A 14866-nucleotide genomic window follows, 5' to 3' on the forward strand; every position below is an offset into this window, starting at 1 on the left:
CCAGATTACAACTAGTTCAACTAGTTTTTGTCTTAGAAAGCACATAGCCTAATACTGTTAATTTTAAATCACTAGTTTGAAAAGCTTGTAATAAATAGGTAAAATGACAGGAAGCTTGTGCAAACATCTTCAGAAGCACCGTTTGCCAGATAACTTCAAAAAACGTGCCACATTATATTAATCTTATTGCAGAAATGTTTCTGCATTGACATACCAGTTACAGCAGAAGGCCAAAACTTAGGAGCGCAGTATATATTCTCTTTGTTGAGAAAGCACTGGCAGCATACACAATACATAGAAGATGAACTTCTTACTGGAGAGGACATGCACATGTAGCAAACTCATCCATTCATCTCAGGTTAAAAGTAGTCCTTTAACTACCAAATACTTTATGCTCCTTTCCACACATTTCTCTCTCCACAGAGACTATATATAAGCAAGGCACACTTAAAGGTACAATATGGTCTTGTATCCACAAGTTGCTTTCTGCTCTTAGCCTGTTTCTTTTCCTGGGTTGCCACTGGTTTTCCTCCTTTGCTTTTTCTTCACTTTGTGTTGTATAATATTTCTCTACTACTGGTATTCAAAGTCTTCTCTCCTTCCATTCTAGCTATGCCATTTTTCATTTGATTACTTGATTACTGTGTCGATTACTTGCTCTTGCTTTTTGCATTCAGTTTGAATACTCGATTCTCATCTTGGGCCTTCCATCTCTATATCGCTGTATAGAGTGGTCTGTGATGCTTTCTTCCAACTTCTTTCTCGACCACTTAGTCCAAGCATCCTTCCCAAACATATCCTTGCCTTACCCTTGTCTTCATTTTCTCTGTAAAGCTGCAGCTTCTTTCCAGAACTCCCTGCCCTTCCTGTGTGCCAAACAAGTTGCATGACATCATTCAAATACTTCTTTACAGCTCTACTTCTGGGAGATTTTTCAGGAAGATCAACTTGCTGATTCCCAAGCCCATGAAGCTCAGTAAAAGTGGTGTGTTTATTTCAGTGGACCTTTGATCAAGCTACAGCCCAGAAATCAAACAAGCTCCCATTGAATGATGGGTGCAAAACTGCAATGATCTTAAACTCTGTGCAAAGAGAAAAAGTAGCAAAGATGTCTCCCTGCATTTCAGGACCAGCTACTAATCTCTATATGAAGCTTTAATGCAAAAACAGCCCTGGGACCTAAGAGGACAAGGCACCAACAGACTGAGGTATCCATATCACCTCCAGTGTGCCTGGAATTACTGCACTTCTGTCCCTTGATGAAAGGCTTCTTGTGGATAGAGGAGTCTGTTTTCAGGATAGGCTCACCTGCTGCAAGCATATACTTTCCATTTACTTCTCAAGGCCTGTAAGAAACTCTTATTTTATGTTTTGGAAAATATTGCATTTTACATCTTCTGCACAAGGGATGGGAACATTCAGCTAGTTTGTGTTCATTTGCAGGCTTAAACTCTTTATTGTAATCAGGCTACCAGAAAACTGATGGGTAGAAGTCTGCATAGAGGACAGAGAAAAATAACCCAATATCGGGGGGGGGGGGGGGGGGGGGGGTGGTGGGCAGGGAAAAAGTGAAACACTCTCTCTGGGGAAGATTCCCCCTTGCATAAGGCACAAATTCTGCATACTAAAAAGTTATTTATTTATTTAGCAGACAGGTCCAAGAAAGTGCTTCATTTTGTTTTCCTCCATGTAGAAGATCCCTTTCCCAGACAGCATTTGTACTTGGTTCACATTTGGACAATCCCAAGAATGTTAATGTTCAGTTCATTATAATATCTGGTAGCCAAACTTCCCAGTGGTTTCCACACCTACTGTTTCATTCTTGTCAACAGGATGCTAGGTGCTTCATTTAATTACTGTTTATTTCTTTACTGAGCCAAGACAACTGGGAGAGTGAACTGGATTTTACCCTGGCTTATACACTATCAGTAAAATTATTAATTAAATAGCAACAAAAGAATGGTTATTACTCAGGAAGTTGCAAACATGACCAAGAATGGAGTATGATTTAAGCTTTCATTGTGTGCATTTTAGGGGGAAAAAAGGAAAAGACAAGTAAATTGAGTAACTTTGCTGTGAAGACAATTCAAAAAGTAAACTCAGTTATCAGTTTTAGAGCCTTTTTTCCCTTCAGAGCATAGCTGCACTTCATAAAGAAATTTTTGAAGTGCTTAAATAATATTATCCTTAGCTCCTGAACCAATAAAAACTTTTTAAAACCTGAAGTTCAGTTAGCTAGTTACTTTATTTCTCCCTGCTTGGTTGGCTAGTACTGTTGAACTGCAGAATTAGGAAGCTGATACATTTTTAATGTGTCATTATCTGAGGCAAGATCTACACAAGAGTTATACATTCTTGCCATACGTTATTTATGTACTTGTCAGGTAACAGCTTGAAAGAAACAGACACTAATATCAGACAAATAAACACGCAGCTCCTGAGGAAGAATGGCCTGTGCAGGGCCTGCATGTTTGATAGCAGTCCTCCGACTCATTAATGGGGTGTGCTGACAGATTCCAATGGGATTGCTGCTCATCTCTTGTTAGAGCTAATGCCTGAGCTTAGGTGGCAGGATATCCCGCTGGGTTTTATTTTTAAGTTTGCAAACATTATACAACACAGACTTATTTGGCAAACAGTTGTATTACAAATGCCTGTGGGATCTCAGTGTGACGCTGTCTCTGTCAGACCGGGCACAGCCAGCTCAGCAGCAGGAGCTCAAACAGAGCTAGGAAGCAGTTGACTGACTGTTCAGGACCCACGTGGGCTTTGGGGGAGATTTTATTCTATAGATTAGATGGGGGCAGAGAGGTAGTTAGGTAAGCATGTACTCAGGTATGCCTGGTTAACTATGGATGGATAGTATCTTGCCTCTGTACAGGCACCAGTGCTTGCCTCCCATCTGAAGGGGCCTTAAAATTCCCCAGTCTAAGGGGTATAAGCAGTATCTTTGTGGTTTTCAAAGTTTAGGCTCTGGGCCTTGAGAAACTGCCTACCGCAATGGAAGATAGCTGTCAAAAGTATGGGTCCCAAATAAAGCTGCAGTTGTATTTAATTTGGATGACAGGAAGTTCTTTCTTCAAGACATAAGTATTTTTTAATATCAGAAATCCAGTTGTGATGGACACAAAAATCATGACTGTTTGCCAAACAATGAGTAATCACAGTAAGCATTTGAAATTAACATAAATATGATTTATGAAGTAGTGGTTTGAACTTTTAGATGCGCCACACACTGTCTGAAGGTGACACAGAGTTGAAACTGGGTGTGCCTTCTTACTTAAAATAAAACATTCCTTTCCAGCCAGTGCAACCTGTGCTGCTTGTCAAGCCCAGTAGGGTACACAAATGGCCATATCCTCCAGATATTTAAACGTGTATGTAATTTAACTTCTGCACATAACTTCTTTGGCTGTAACAGCAATTGTAGGAAACAGCATGATTCACACCAGTATCCTAAGTCCTGCTAAATTATTATGTTTATTTCCTTACCTTCTCCCACTACTATCATTGAAGTTTCTCTTTGCATGTTTCTACTAGTTCAATTTTGAAATCTTAGCTGCAAGTCTTTCAATAGTAGAAGTTTTATTTGAGTTTAAAAAAAAAGAGGGGTGGGGTGGGAGGAAGGAAGATCTGGTCTACTTGTGCCATGAACAAGTATTTTCCAGTTCTAAGTGCCTGGCCCCAAAGATTAATATAAAGTTTTAGAACCAGTTATTGTATTGAATTCCAAATACATATCTTCTATACAATATTCCATCCTGTCACACCAATCACTAAGCAAAACAAAAATTAATATTTCATCAGAGATATCTGACTATTGACTAACCAAGTTTCAGATTATTCTTAGTTTCACATGAAGGCCTATTTTCAGTTTTAGGTTTTATGAATTTGTATATAATGAGTGGATATGGCATGACAGGGGGTATGAATCACCACAACATTGTTTCTGTCCCGCCAGAGAAGTGGAAAGAGAACAAATAGGCAAATAAATATTCCTGTGTCAATGCTAATGTTGATGGTTGCCTGGCTACTAATGACTAAGAAGAACCACATAAGCGAAACCCCAGTGGAAGCACAGGTGTAGCAGGTTGGTAAACTCATTTACCACAGTTAGGGGGGGAAACCCTGCAGAAGAAACCCCAAAAGCTAAGGAGGGGAAGAGAGAGAGAGAGAGTTAATTAGGAAAGTACTGATTCACGAGCTGGTTACCATACCTATCATCATTTTCAGCCTGGTGCTTCATTTATGGCACTGCTTGTTTTCTGGTTTTAGCCTCTCACCCTGACAGGGAGGACCAATGCTGTCCTTAATACTGTTTCTTTCTGAATCATCAGCTTGGTCTATATAATAAGTATCTAGCCTCACAGATAAAACCAAAGTTTTAAGAAGAGGAAGAGAAAATAAGCATCTTCCTTAAACTGACTGGAATCTAAAGATTCATTAAGCTAGCTGTCCTGCTGCTGTCCCTATGTAGCACAACGGACTGCTATCCAAAACAACCAAGTTGAAGACTGGATGCTTAGTGCTGTACCAGCAGATGCTTGGAGAGCTGCAGAAAAGGTAACCTTGGAAAATGGCTTTTTCCTTATCATTTATTGCAACTTCCTGACTGATTACGGAATTTGAAAAGTTACAGTCTGCATAAGGTGTTATAAAGCAGTAAACCAAGAAACCAAGATAGGAAAGATATAGTAGAAAGAGCTCGGTAGATATCTCTTCCTTGCTCTGCTCCTACCTACCCTAAAAAAAAAAAAAAAGGACAAAAAAATAGGGCAGGCATAGCTTTACTAGTAGATCACCACACAAGTGTTGGATCCTGTGACTGGATAAGTACTACTTTATAAATATCCTGAGTTCTGTATATCAACATGTTTTGGGGATATTTACTTTGTGAAAACTTACTGGTTAAGCGGGGTGGTGTGCTGTAATGAAAAAAGGAAAAAAAGAAGGAGAGAGCAGCTTAAAAGAGCTGTTTCTCCCACAAGAATTCAAAAGTAACTACAAAACCAGGAAGGGGTCAGAGAGGCCAAGCAGTCCACAGAATCATGGCAGTCTTAAAGAATAATGTCCCCAGAGGAGGGAGACGCATCTCGCATAAGCAAAGCGGCACCTGAGGACAGACCTGCTTTTATTACTATCGATCGGTTGAAAATTCCTTCCTGTCTAAATGCCTTGCTCTACTTTTAAAACAAATTGTTCTTTGCTCTCATGATTAGTTTTGTCATTATTTTCTCCTGACCACAGACTCTTTCATGGGGGAGAAAGACCGGGGGCAGAATTCAGATGGACGTGCAGGATATGCATGGTTGATTCAAGGCTGCTGCCAGTAATAGCAAAATAATGTGGAACTCCGCACAGAGGAGGTTCAGGCGCAAGGCTGACGGTCCAAGAGCACTCACACCACCCAGGAGTACAGGTACAGTTTGCCCTGGCAATGTACCATGGAATATACTGAATTAAGCTATCCGCATGTGATGGTTGAGGTAAACAAAACAGTAGCAGAACCAGTTTCCTGGTGCGTTATCTTCCCAGAAAATAAAAAGTTCTAGACAGAAGCTCCATCTTCTTTTTGATTGAAAGTAAGGTGCTTCTTCTACTTTGCCATATCCTCTTCAGGACACCAGCAAGGATTTGTTGTTGGTTTTGTTTGGTTTGTTTTTAAAACTAAAATCTTTCTCATAAATTCAGTTGCAGCTCATCAAATTGTTAAAGAGGGTTGTTTTGGAGGGGAGATACAAGGGGAAGGGAATAGGGGCAACACTGACACAGTTGCATATACCCTGTGTGGCTGTACAAGGAATTTCCTTAAAACTAGATATTAAAAAAAAAAAAACACCCATGCCAGCTCAAAGCATCTGGTAGGTTTAAGGAAAATTTAGTTTTGCCTATATAAATAGAACAGGCCTTTGCCATGGGGAAAAAGGAGATAAAGGCCAGAGATGGGGCAATGGAAAGAGGAAAAGGTCTCTACAAGAGCTGCTCTGACATGACTGGAAGGGAGTGGAAAGAGGCAGCTGAGGAACAATGCAAGCAGACCACAGTAGGTGCCACCCATCCCAGACTCACCTAGCAGTGTCACAGCAAGCCTAACTTTCTAGTGTGGCAACATAAGTCAAAGTAGGAAACAGAATTGTGCACGTTTCCCCATTTCTGGTCACAGCCCTTTACACAGAGCCAGTCATAGTTTTACAGGGCCTCTTCCCTACAGGGTAAAAAAAAAAAAAAAGCACTAAACAAGAATTAAGTAAATGAGTTATTTTACATATTGCATCTTCAGGATACTGCGGGTTGTTTTCTGGTATGCTGTATTTAATACTTCAAAAAGCATTATACACAAAAGGGCACTATACTTTGAGCATACTTCCCACAGTAATTTGTTCATCAAAAAAAGTATCAGGAGTCTAAAACAAATGGATATTGTATGAACTGCTCGTTTTTTCCTCAATTATAAAATTTCACTGTGCACAATTGCTAAACTCATTGTGTAAACAGTGCTTGGAAGCCCTTTTGTGAACGCGACTGATACAAAGCAAGTGTTTTCACCTTGCTCCAGAATTTATTCTTCTAGAATGAAAAGGTCAATTAAGTAAATGTCTTTTGATCTGAAAACACAAGGACTGGCTTTGGAAATTGACGTGACTCTGCACCAACAAAACTGGTAAACCAACCTTCAAATCCTTTCAGGAAAACAAGTAGTGTGATTTAAAAGGGGAAAGGAAAGCAATACAAAGGATCTCAGGGTGAGGGGAGACCCATGGGCACACATGAACAGCTCTATCACTAGTTTCAGTTAAGTGAAATCACCGAGCATACCATTCAGATGAACATGTAAGGCCTAAAGATACTATGTCCAAAGTATCTCCTTGGGTTCACAGTTGGTATCTGTTCCAAGATTCCAGGAGTGGTATTGGTTTGGATATTGGTTAGTTTGGGGTTTTTTTCCCCCTCCCCCCTTCTCTTAGAACTACTGAGTTGGAATGAAATCTCTGATCTTTGAGACCATTCAACTAATGTATAACAAGGAATACTGGTTTCCTGCTTACATTTAACTCTCAGGGACAGGAGGCTTTGAGCATCTAGCCTGATCTGAAGTTTTCAACTTTATTAAAGGCACTTATGAGCTGGATGAACCTTTCAGAGATCTGAGTGAACAGAGGGAAAAAATGTTCCACTGCACCACTGGCTCACCTGGATTTATTTAATATCAGATTCATATCCATTTTCTACTGCTTTAAGACATAAGTATTTAAGAAGTGGGAAAGATGCTCATGATCAGGTATAAAATTGATGTTGCATTATAAAAACTTCGTTCCTTTCCAGGATATGGGGTTTACACCAATCTAATGTTTCAGTGAACTTATCCCCAACATACAGCAACTTAACTGAGAATAAACTCAGTCCTTTAGCAAGTCTGAGTGCAGGAATTATACTCCTCTCATGACTTATGAAGCACAACTTAGCTATTAAAACTTGTTAGTCCCCATCTGTAAAAACAAATAGGAAGAGTTGATTTATCTAACTTATTGAACTTGACAAGTTCATGAAAAGTCAACTTTTTTACTACCACGCCTCAAGGCAGCCTGCAAGCATACTATAGAAAACATTGCTGTGAAAATTCTAAATTACAAGTTTGCCGCACTTCATGATTTCCCGCTGTGGACTACTAAGAAAGAAGTGATTACTCACCAAATATTATGGCAGGTTTACTCAAATTAAGAAACTCAACAAGATTTGGTAAAAGTTTTGTTTTCAGTCTGTCTATTTTTTTATACAGCAGTACTGATTCCTTGCAGCATGACTGGCACAGGTAAAACTTCACTCTTTTTAGCTGCAAACAGTTCCTCTGCTAAAGGGCAATATTGTTGCTTAAACTCCTGCAGGCTTATGAATTTGGTGACTACTGGGGGCAAAAAACAGACAGCCTGTGCAGCGGGCAACAGAGTAAAGCATACATGCCTCTCTACCGTGTAATCCACGTAGGATTACGTCGTAGGGATATTTCTGGGCAGCAACAACCTGATGTGTGAGGCTTTTTTTTTCCTCCACGGAATAAACAGTTCATGGTCTCAGATCCAGAATCTGCACCGAAACCCCCGTGTACATACACTCCCATCTAAAGCCCATCAACAAAAGTTACAGGCACAGAGAACTTAAAAGCAGCGAGGGAATGCTGAATCACAGCTCCCCGAAAACGGCACTTACTGCCCTTTACCTCCAGTGAAGTTCACAGAAGCCCACGGGGCTACATTACAGGCGATACTTAACGATAATTACTGTTGTGCAGAAAGAACTCAGGTGCAGGTTATGGCATAAGCCGCCCACTCAGTCTGAAAAGTAATTAGGGCAGATGTTCATTAAAAACTTCCTAACGAGTCTGTTAACTTCATTGCCTTACTCCAGTAAACTTTCTTACAGGTACACAAGGCAATTTACTAGAGAGCGAGCGAGGAGACGCAGCGACGAGCAAACAGGGAAAAGCGCAGGAAAATACAAATAAAAGAAGGTGGAATTTCACTCATTTTGTAGAGGTACGAGTGCTCCCGTCCCTCAAGGTGAAGCCCGGCCCAGGCACGGCGGAGGGTCGCGGCGGCCGCCCGGGACCCTGCGGAGCGCCCCGCCAGCTCAGCGCACACCCTACGGCCCGAGCCCGGCTCCGCGCTCTCCCTCACCCCTGGCCAGGCAGCGCGCTCAGCCGCAGCCGAGGTCCCCGCCTCGCCGCCTTTCCCCCGCGCACCCGAAGAGTCTCGGCGCTGCCGCGGGACCAAGCTCACACCGGGAGAGAGCAGCCCGCGAGCGGCGGCCAGGGGACGGCAAACGCCAAGTGCCCGCGGGGAGAGCTGCCCCGGCCGCACAGCCTCCCACCTTCCGAAAGTAGCCATCCTCCGCCGGCTCCGCTGCCTGGCAGGCGCGGGGCGGCAGGGCCTCTGTCATCTCCGGGCGCGCCAGCCGTCCCTCCGCTGCTGCTGCGAGGCGAGAACTGCTGTGGGGACCTGCGACCCTGCGGGAAATGCCGGCGCTGCCCCACGGCGCCGCCCGGCTCCACCTCCGCTGGCGGCGGGGAGGAGCTGCCCCGCCCCGCAGCGCTGCCCCTCCGCCGCCCCGGCCTCGCTGTCGGCTGTCCTGGCTAGGTCCTTGTGGAGACCCCCCCGGGCTGCTCTGCATGGTATCCCGGCGGGCAAGGTGCTCGTCGTTCCGGGGCAGGCGGTGACTGTGACTGACTGGAGGTCCGGCGCGGCGGCGGCGGCTCAGCCCGCTCCTCCCCGGCCCTGCAGCTGTGCTTCGTGCTCCGCGGAAACGTGGCGGAGTCTGGCTGGCCGCCCCGCAGGGACCGCTCGCCTCTTGCCGCTTCCCCGCCGCCATGCCTGGCGACTGCCCCCGGCACCGTGGGGCCGCCGCCAGTTTTCCCCGGCCCCAGTGCCCGCCTCGCGGAGATAAGCTTTCCCGCGGGTGGCTGTCCTTAAGCGCGGGCTCCGCTTCCTCCGTTCCTCCGGGGGGTGCTCCCCAACGGCGGGGGGTGCCCCTCGCAGCGGGGAGGACTATCGGGGTGGTGCCCAAGGCCCGCACGGCCACATCGCGCCTCAGCGATGGGACTGCCGACACGGCTGGCAGGCCTGGCCTCTCACCTGGCCTGCGGGGGGCTCGAGCTCCCGCACCCTTATCTGGGGAAGGGCAGGAGCCCGGGAGAGATCCCAGAGCCCGGGGTGCTGGAGGCGCTCCAGTCCCGGCCCCTGATAAGGGCAGCAGTATCTTGGTGAAAGGCAGCGCTGGCCCCGGCTCTGGGAAACTGCTGTGGGATCAACCTCAGCATTGCAAAAATCCGCAGTGCTCACACTGAAACCTCCTGTCTTCGAAATATTCCGTTGTGTAACCGGTTTTGTAAATGTTATTGGACACTCGTGTAAGGAAATTGCCAATATTGGTTCCTGTTACTAGCCAGGCCTAACCTACAGTTATGTGGGCATTTAGCATTTAAAGATGCAATACAGCAAAATACTTACCAAACTTGTCTTCCCCCCTCCCTCTTTTCTCTTTTTTCATCTTTCTTAGAAGGTGGTGTAGTTGTGTCAGGAAAAAATCTGCAGAGACAACGTTTCCTTATCAAAGGGAAAATATCTTTGGAATTGCATCTTTAACTGAAACTTTCTTTGAAAATGCTGGTGTCTCCAGAGAGTTATGCAGAGCGGTCGGGTTAAACTGTGTGTCTACTGCCTGTTTTTAAGGAAGAAGACTAGAATCAGCAACTCAGAAATTGGGATCCAAAGATCTGCTGCTGTCTCTCTTGAAGGCAGTTGAATTTTGCTCTTACTGATTTTGTTCACTCTTGCCCTAGTACTTTTTCCTTTTTTTTCAATAATTGTAAAGATGTTGGATGAATGTATCAAATTATATGTTAAATAGAAATAGGCAAAAGTGGAAAGTAGTTTAACTTGCTCCAATTTCTACTTAGAGTGTGTAAAAATGTTTTAAATTGTTTTTGGATGCCATTAGAAAATGTACTTACCTACCAAACTAAAAAGGATTTTTAAATTTATGTCTTGCAACATCAGTGTAAAACTCCAGTGCAATACATATAAATGAGTTTAAGTTAATATAAATGAGAGATAAATTAGTAATTTGCCAGCATAGGCCATGCTGATACAATCTGGCAATTAAAACAGTATTAATGTGACCATCTTGGGAGTTTGCACTGCTTTCACTGGATTTATTGAAAACTGATGTCATTGAAAGGCCACAGCTATTATTCCAAATAAAGTCCAAAGAGTTTGTAGCCAGGCCACAGGGTCAGATAGTTAACAACACGATGAGGATGAGTGACTATTATCATGGTTATGTGTAAAACACAAATTTGCACAAGTTTCTGCACTGTACAATACCAAAGATAACTTTTAACATACCTTGGTGACAAAATGCAGCCTTTCTTCATTGCTAGTGGATTCTTTGAGTAAAACAAAGTCAGCAGTGCTACAGACAGCAAATTTCCACAGCAAATTCAAGAGTCCAAGACAGCCCTTATAGGCTTCCTCCCTCATCTTTAGTGTCCTGGGTATATCACCCAACACTCTCACAACTGCCAGATTAGACTGTGCCTTCCCCTCACTTGGAGAAAGGGTACTTCATTGTGACTGCATTAAGACTGATATCATATTGCTTAAATAAGTCATTGTACGTTTTGTCTGCATATGGTGAATATGCTTTTTGCAAAAGGCATATGTTGATTGAATGGTCCCAGTAGCTGAGGCTGAGCTCTGTAATGACTGGGTAGGAGTGCTCCCTGACCCTGGAATGTAAATTGCAGCTTAGAACATTCCAAAACCTGATTTACTCTCAGAAAACCATGTCCCTGCTCTTCTCACTAGTTGGTTAAATATCTTGTCTCCAGCAGCTATTTGATTGCTATTAGAATTCCTAAAGAGAGGTGGCTTCATACCCCAGACTTACTCAGTTTCTCACAATTCTATGGATCAGGAGGTTTGGTTTGCTGTATTGTAAGGATTGAGTAATAACAGGACAGGAACCTGGAACTCAGAAAAACGTGCATATAGCTGCAGATGTTTGGTTGATACTTATCTTTAATATTAGAAGAGAGTAAATTCAGTGATCTGGTGCACTGGATGTGGCACTATCTCTGACAAATCATCAAATGCTTACAAATTTGCATCCAAAGATCAGGATGTTGTGCCTAAAGTATTGAAATTGAAGCAATGAATCTTATCGCTGCATCAAATCTCTCTCTCTGTTTTACAGAACTCTGTGCTATCTGGCTTTGTGTATCTTCACAGATAAACCAGCCAGGTGATCCAAACAATGACCACGCTGAAGACAGGCACAGAATGGCAGAGCTTGAGTTGTCCCAGATTTTATCCCACAATAGTAAAGGTAAGAGGGACCAGAATTTGGACAGCCTTACCACACACACACTACAGTATATATGATATATATGTACACGTGCACATCATGTGCTGTATTTCTGTTATGTTTCTATTGCTCCACTTGTCCTTCTCCCCCTCCCTACCTTGAAAAAATATGTGAATATATGAAATTCCATCTTTAGTCTTCTCTTCAGCCACTAGGAAATGGTCTCAGTTTGGGAAATTAACTTCCTGCTGGGACATCCGTTGATGCACTGTTACATACATACATATGAATACATACATACATAGGAATCTGCTTTGACTTAGTAAGGATGGGTGCTGCTTTCTGGAAAAAGAATGTTCCTTTTTGTGATTTTACAGACCTTGCAGCTACAGGATGGTCACAGGTGCCTCAAAGACAGCTTTTGTCCCAGAAAGACACAGAGGCTTAGCAGCAAAAGCATATTAGAATCATACTGTTTGAAGGGAGAAGTATGCATCAGCTCCTGCTGTTTCTCAAGGTAGATTCTTGAACTCTGAACCTGACACACAGTTACATATTTCTCCTCGTATTGTTGGTGGCTTTGAATATTAAACTTCTGAAAGGAAAGACAAAAATTCCATCAGTAACCTTGACAGCCTGTAGCTTTACGGTCAATTAATTCAACTGCAGCCAATTAGTCGAGTTAGTATTGTCCTTTATTTCTGAAGATTGCAGTTCTTAATGAGCAAATGTCTGGCTACTGTAGGGAAGTTTTAGATGAGAGAGGAAAAGGGATCGCAGGTTCACCACCACCACCACCACCCTCCTTCAACTCTTTTCAAATATGTATTTTGGGGGAAAAAAAAGAGATTGAGAATGGCAAAAACAGGGCATGGGGGCACAGGAGCAATAGTGATGTGAATCTGCTTTGAGAATGTTACAACTTTACAAGATGTAGGAGATTTTCAAGTTAGAAAGTTTTAGAGTAAAGAATGGGAAGGTGTTCTCACAAACAAAAGTTGTTCTTCAGCGTTTTATGACAGATGAATTGAAAAGTGACCAGACAGGAACTGCAAGTAAGAAGTGCCAGCAGAAGGTTGCCTTACCAAGAATTTACTGAGTGATAGCAGAATGGTATAAAAATGGTAGACAAACTCAGTCTAAGGGCTTTGGGTGGCCATGATATGATTGGCATAGGTGCAGCATTTCACTCCTGCTTCTTCAAGTTAACAGTGTGAGGCACATGTTAACTGCAGCTTTATCTTACTCGAAAAAAGTCCCTTTTACTATTGAATAGCTAATATGGTTTGCCTATTCTACTGTGAGATCATATTAGAAACAAGACACTGTTTCAGTGGGAATAAAGAATGTAAGGTCAAACATTGGCAAAATCATCACCACTTTTCCCAGATAATGCCTTGCCTTTAGCTGAGATCCATAGATAAAAATCTGTGTACTTAAGGACAGTATTCGTTATCTCTTTTGTTTGTTTGTTCATTGTTTTAAAAAATTAAAATTAGCATTTAGGAGAAGCTAAAACAATGCCTCAGGGTCTGTACTTCATGTGTCTCTTTCTGCAACGGATACAGTAGCCATGTGTTGGCAGGTAGAATATACAGGTGAATATTCCCATGGAATACAACATAAGTCAGAGGTGAAGTTAAGCTGTTTATCTCTTTTTGGTGTGTTTTGAAAAATCAAAAGGTAGCATATTTAATATTGTATTTTTATAGTCCCTGTACTTATGTGTTCCTTTTTTCTTTAACATGTTTTTAACATCCCTCCAACAGAATGTTGCTTCATTCTTTTACCTATCGATTATGCTGCTTTTAGTCTGACGTTCCAATAAAACTTAAAACTTATCAACAAGAAGTTATCTATTTGAAGAACTGGTTTTAAAGAATATAACAAAAGATCTACGAAGACACTTATGGTCGACCTTCTTGATGAACAAATTAAAAAATAGTTGTTGAAAATGTATTGGAAAACTGCAGCCTGAAGTCCATCTATGGCTTAAGGAGTCAATTTCAGCCTTATATGTACTGGCAAGGAGTTCACCTTTCATTCAAAAATGTTGATTTTTTTTTTTTTTTCCCACCAGACAAATGACTGTAAAAAAATTATTTTAAACGTAAACTATCCAGACCTACTAATATTTAGTTTCATTACAATTATCAACAGACACTGGAATTACTGTCTTGTTTAAGAGCTAGAAAAAGCAATTGTCACCTGATTTAACAATTGTAAACAGGAGATAGAGTTTACCATGGAGAAGGAAATACCACAGGGATGCAAAAGTAATTCTAATCTGATAAAAACCTTAAAAGGAAAAAAAGTCAATATTTGATTACCCCAACTCTTTGAACATAACAGATAGGACACCCAAAAGATTTTCTGTTAACATTGTGCAAAAAAGATTTATTTAAGCCTGGGTGTTAAATCAAAGTTACATAGAATTGACTATTCAGACACAATTATTTCCTAAACAAAGAGAAACAGCAATTGTGCTAACAACTCATTTTGCCACTATATGTTTTAGCTAACTGCTTACTAATTAGTAATGATGATAAAAGATAATGCATGTAGATAAATGGCTTCTACTATATTGTTTTTAAGTGAATTAGAGACCTAAACTAAATGGAGTACTCCCTATTTACATGGAACCATGTAAATATTTCCTATGGAAACCTGAAACCACATAAAACTCAGGTAGTTTCACTTGGAAAGAAACCAGTTCTGTGTATACAAACACACACAAATACTGGATTAGAGAATACACCACTAAACTTGTAGAAGTCTTATCTGTTAAGGGCAGGAATCTCTCAAGACTGTGTTGTGATTTATTTTCAAGGATTTCAAGATACTTGCTTACAAAAGCTGTGGTTTGATAGATTCTATCTTCAGCTCAAAATAGAAGAGTTTTTTGTTTGGGTTTGCAGTGGATTAGGGTTGTTTTGTGGTTTTTTTATTTTTTTAAATTTAAAATATGTTGTGCTTGCAGTGATTCTGAGTACTGAGGTACAATATG

At 41.8% G+C, this 14866-nt stretch overlaps 1 protein-coding gene across 1 annotated transcript in view; it reads right to left on the reverse strand.

Annotated features, from left to right (window-relative positions):
• RHPN2 (rhophilin Rho GTPase binding protein 2) overlaps positions 1-9047 on the reverse strand; it is a gene marked incomplete at its 3' end in the record, with an annotated part of 29438 nt that extends 20391 nt beyond the window's left edge. The window contains exon 1 of the mRNA XM_082005675.1: positions 8866-9047. Within this exon, the coding sequence (XP_081861801.1) occupies positions 8866-8934 (69 nt within the window). The 5' untranslated portion in view covers positions 8935-9047. The remainder of the gene's footprint in view (positions 1-8865) is intronic.
• Positions 9048-14866: the final 5819 nt, after the last annotated feature.

Source organism: Phaethon aethereus, assembly GCF_964289735.1.
Source record: "Phaethon aethereus genome assembly, chromosome: 13".
In the NCBI taxonomy this organism is placed as follows: Eukaryota; Metazoa; Chordata; class Aves; order Phaethontiformes; family Phaethontidae; genus Phaethon; species Phaethon aethereus.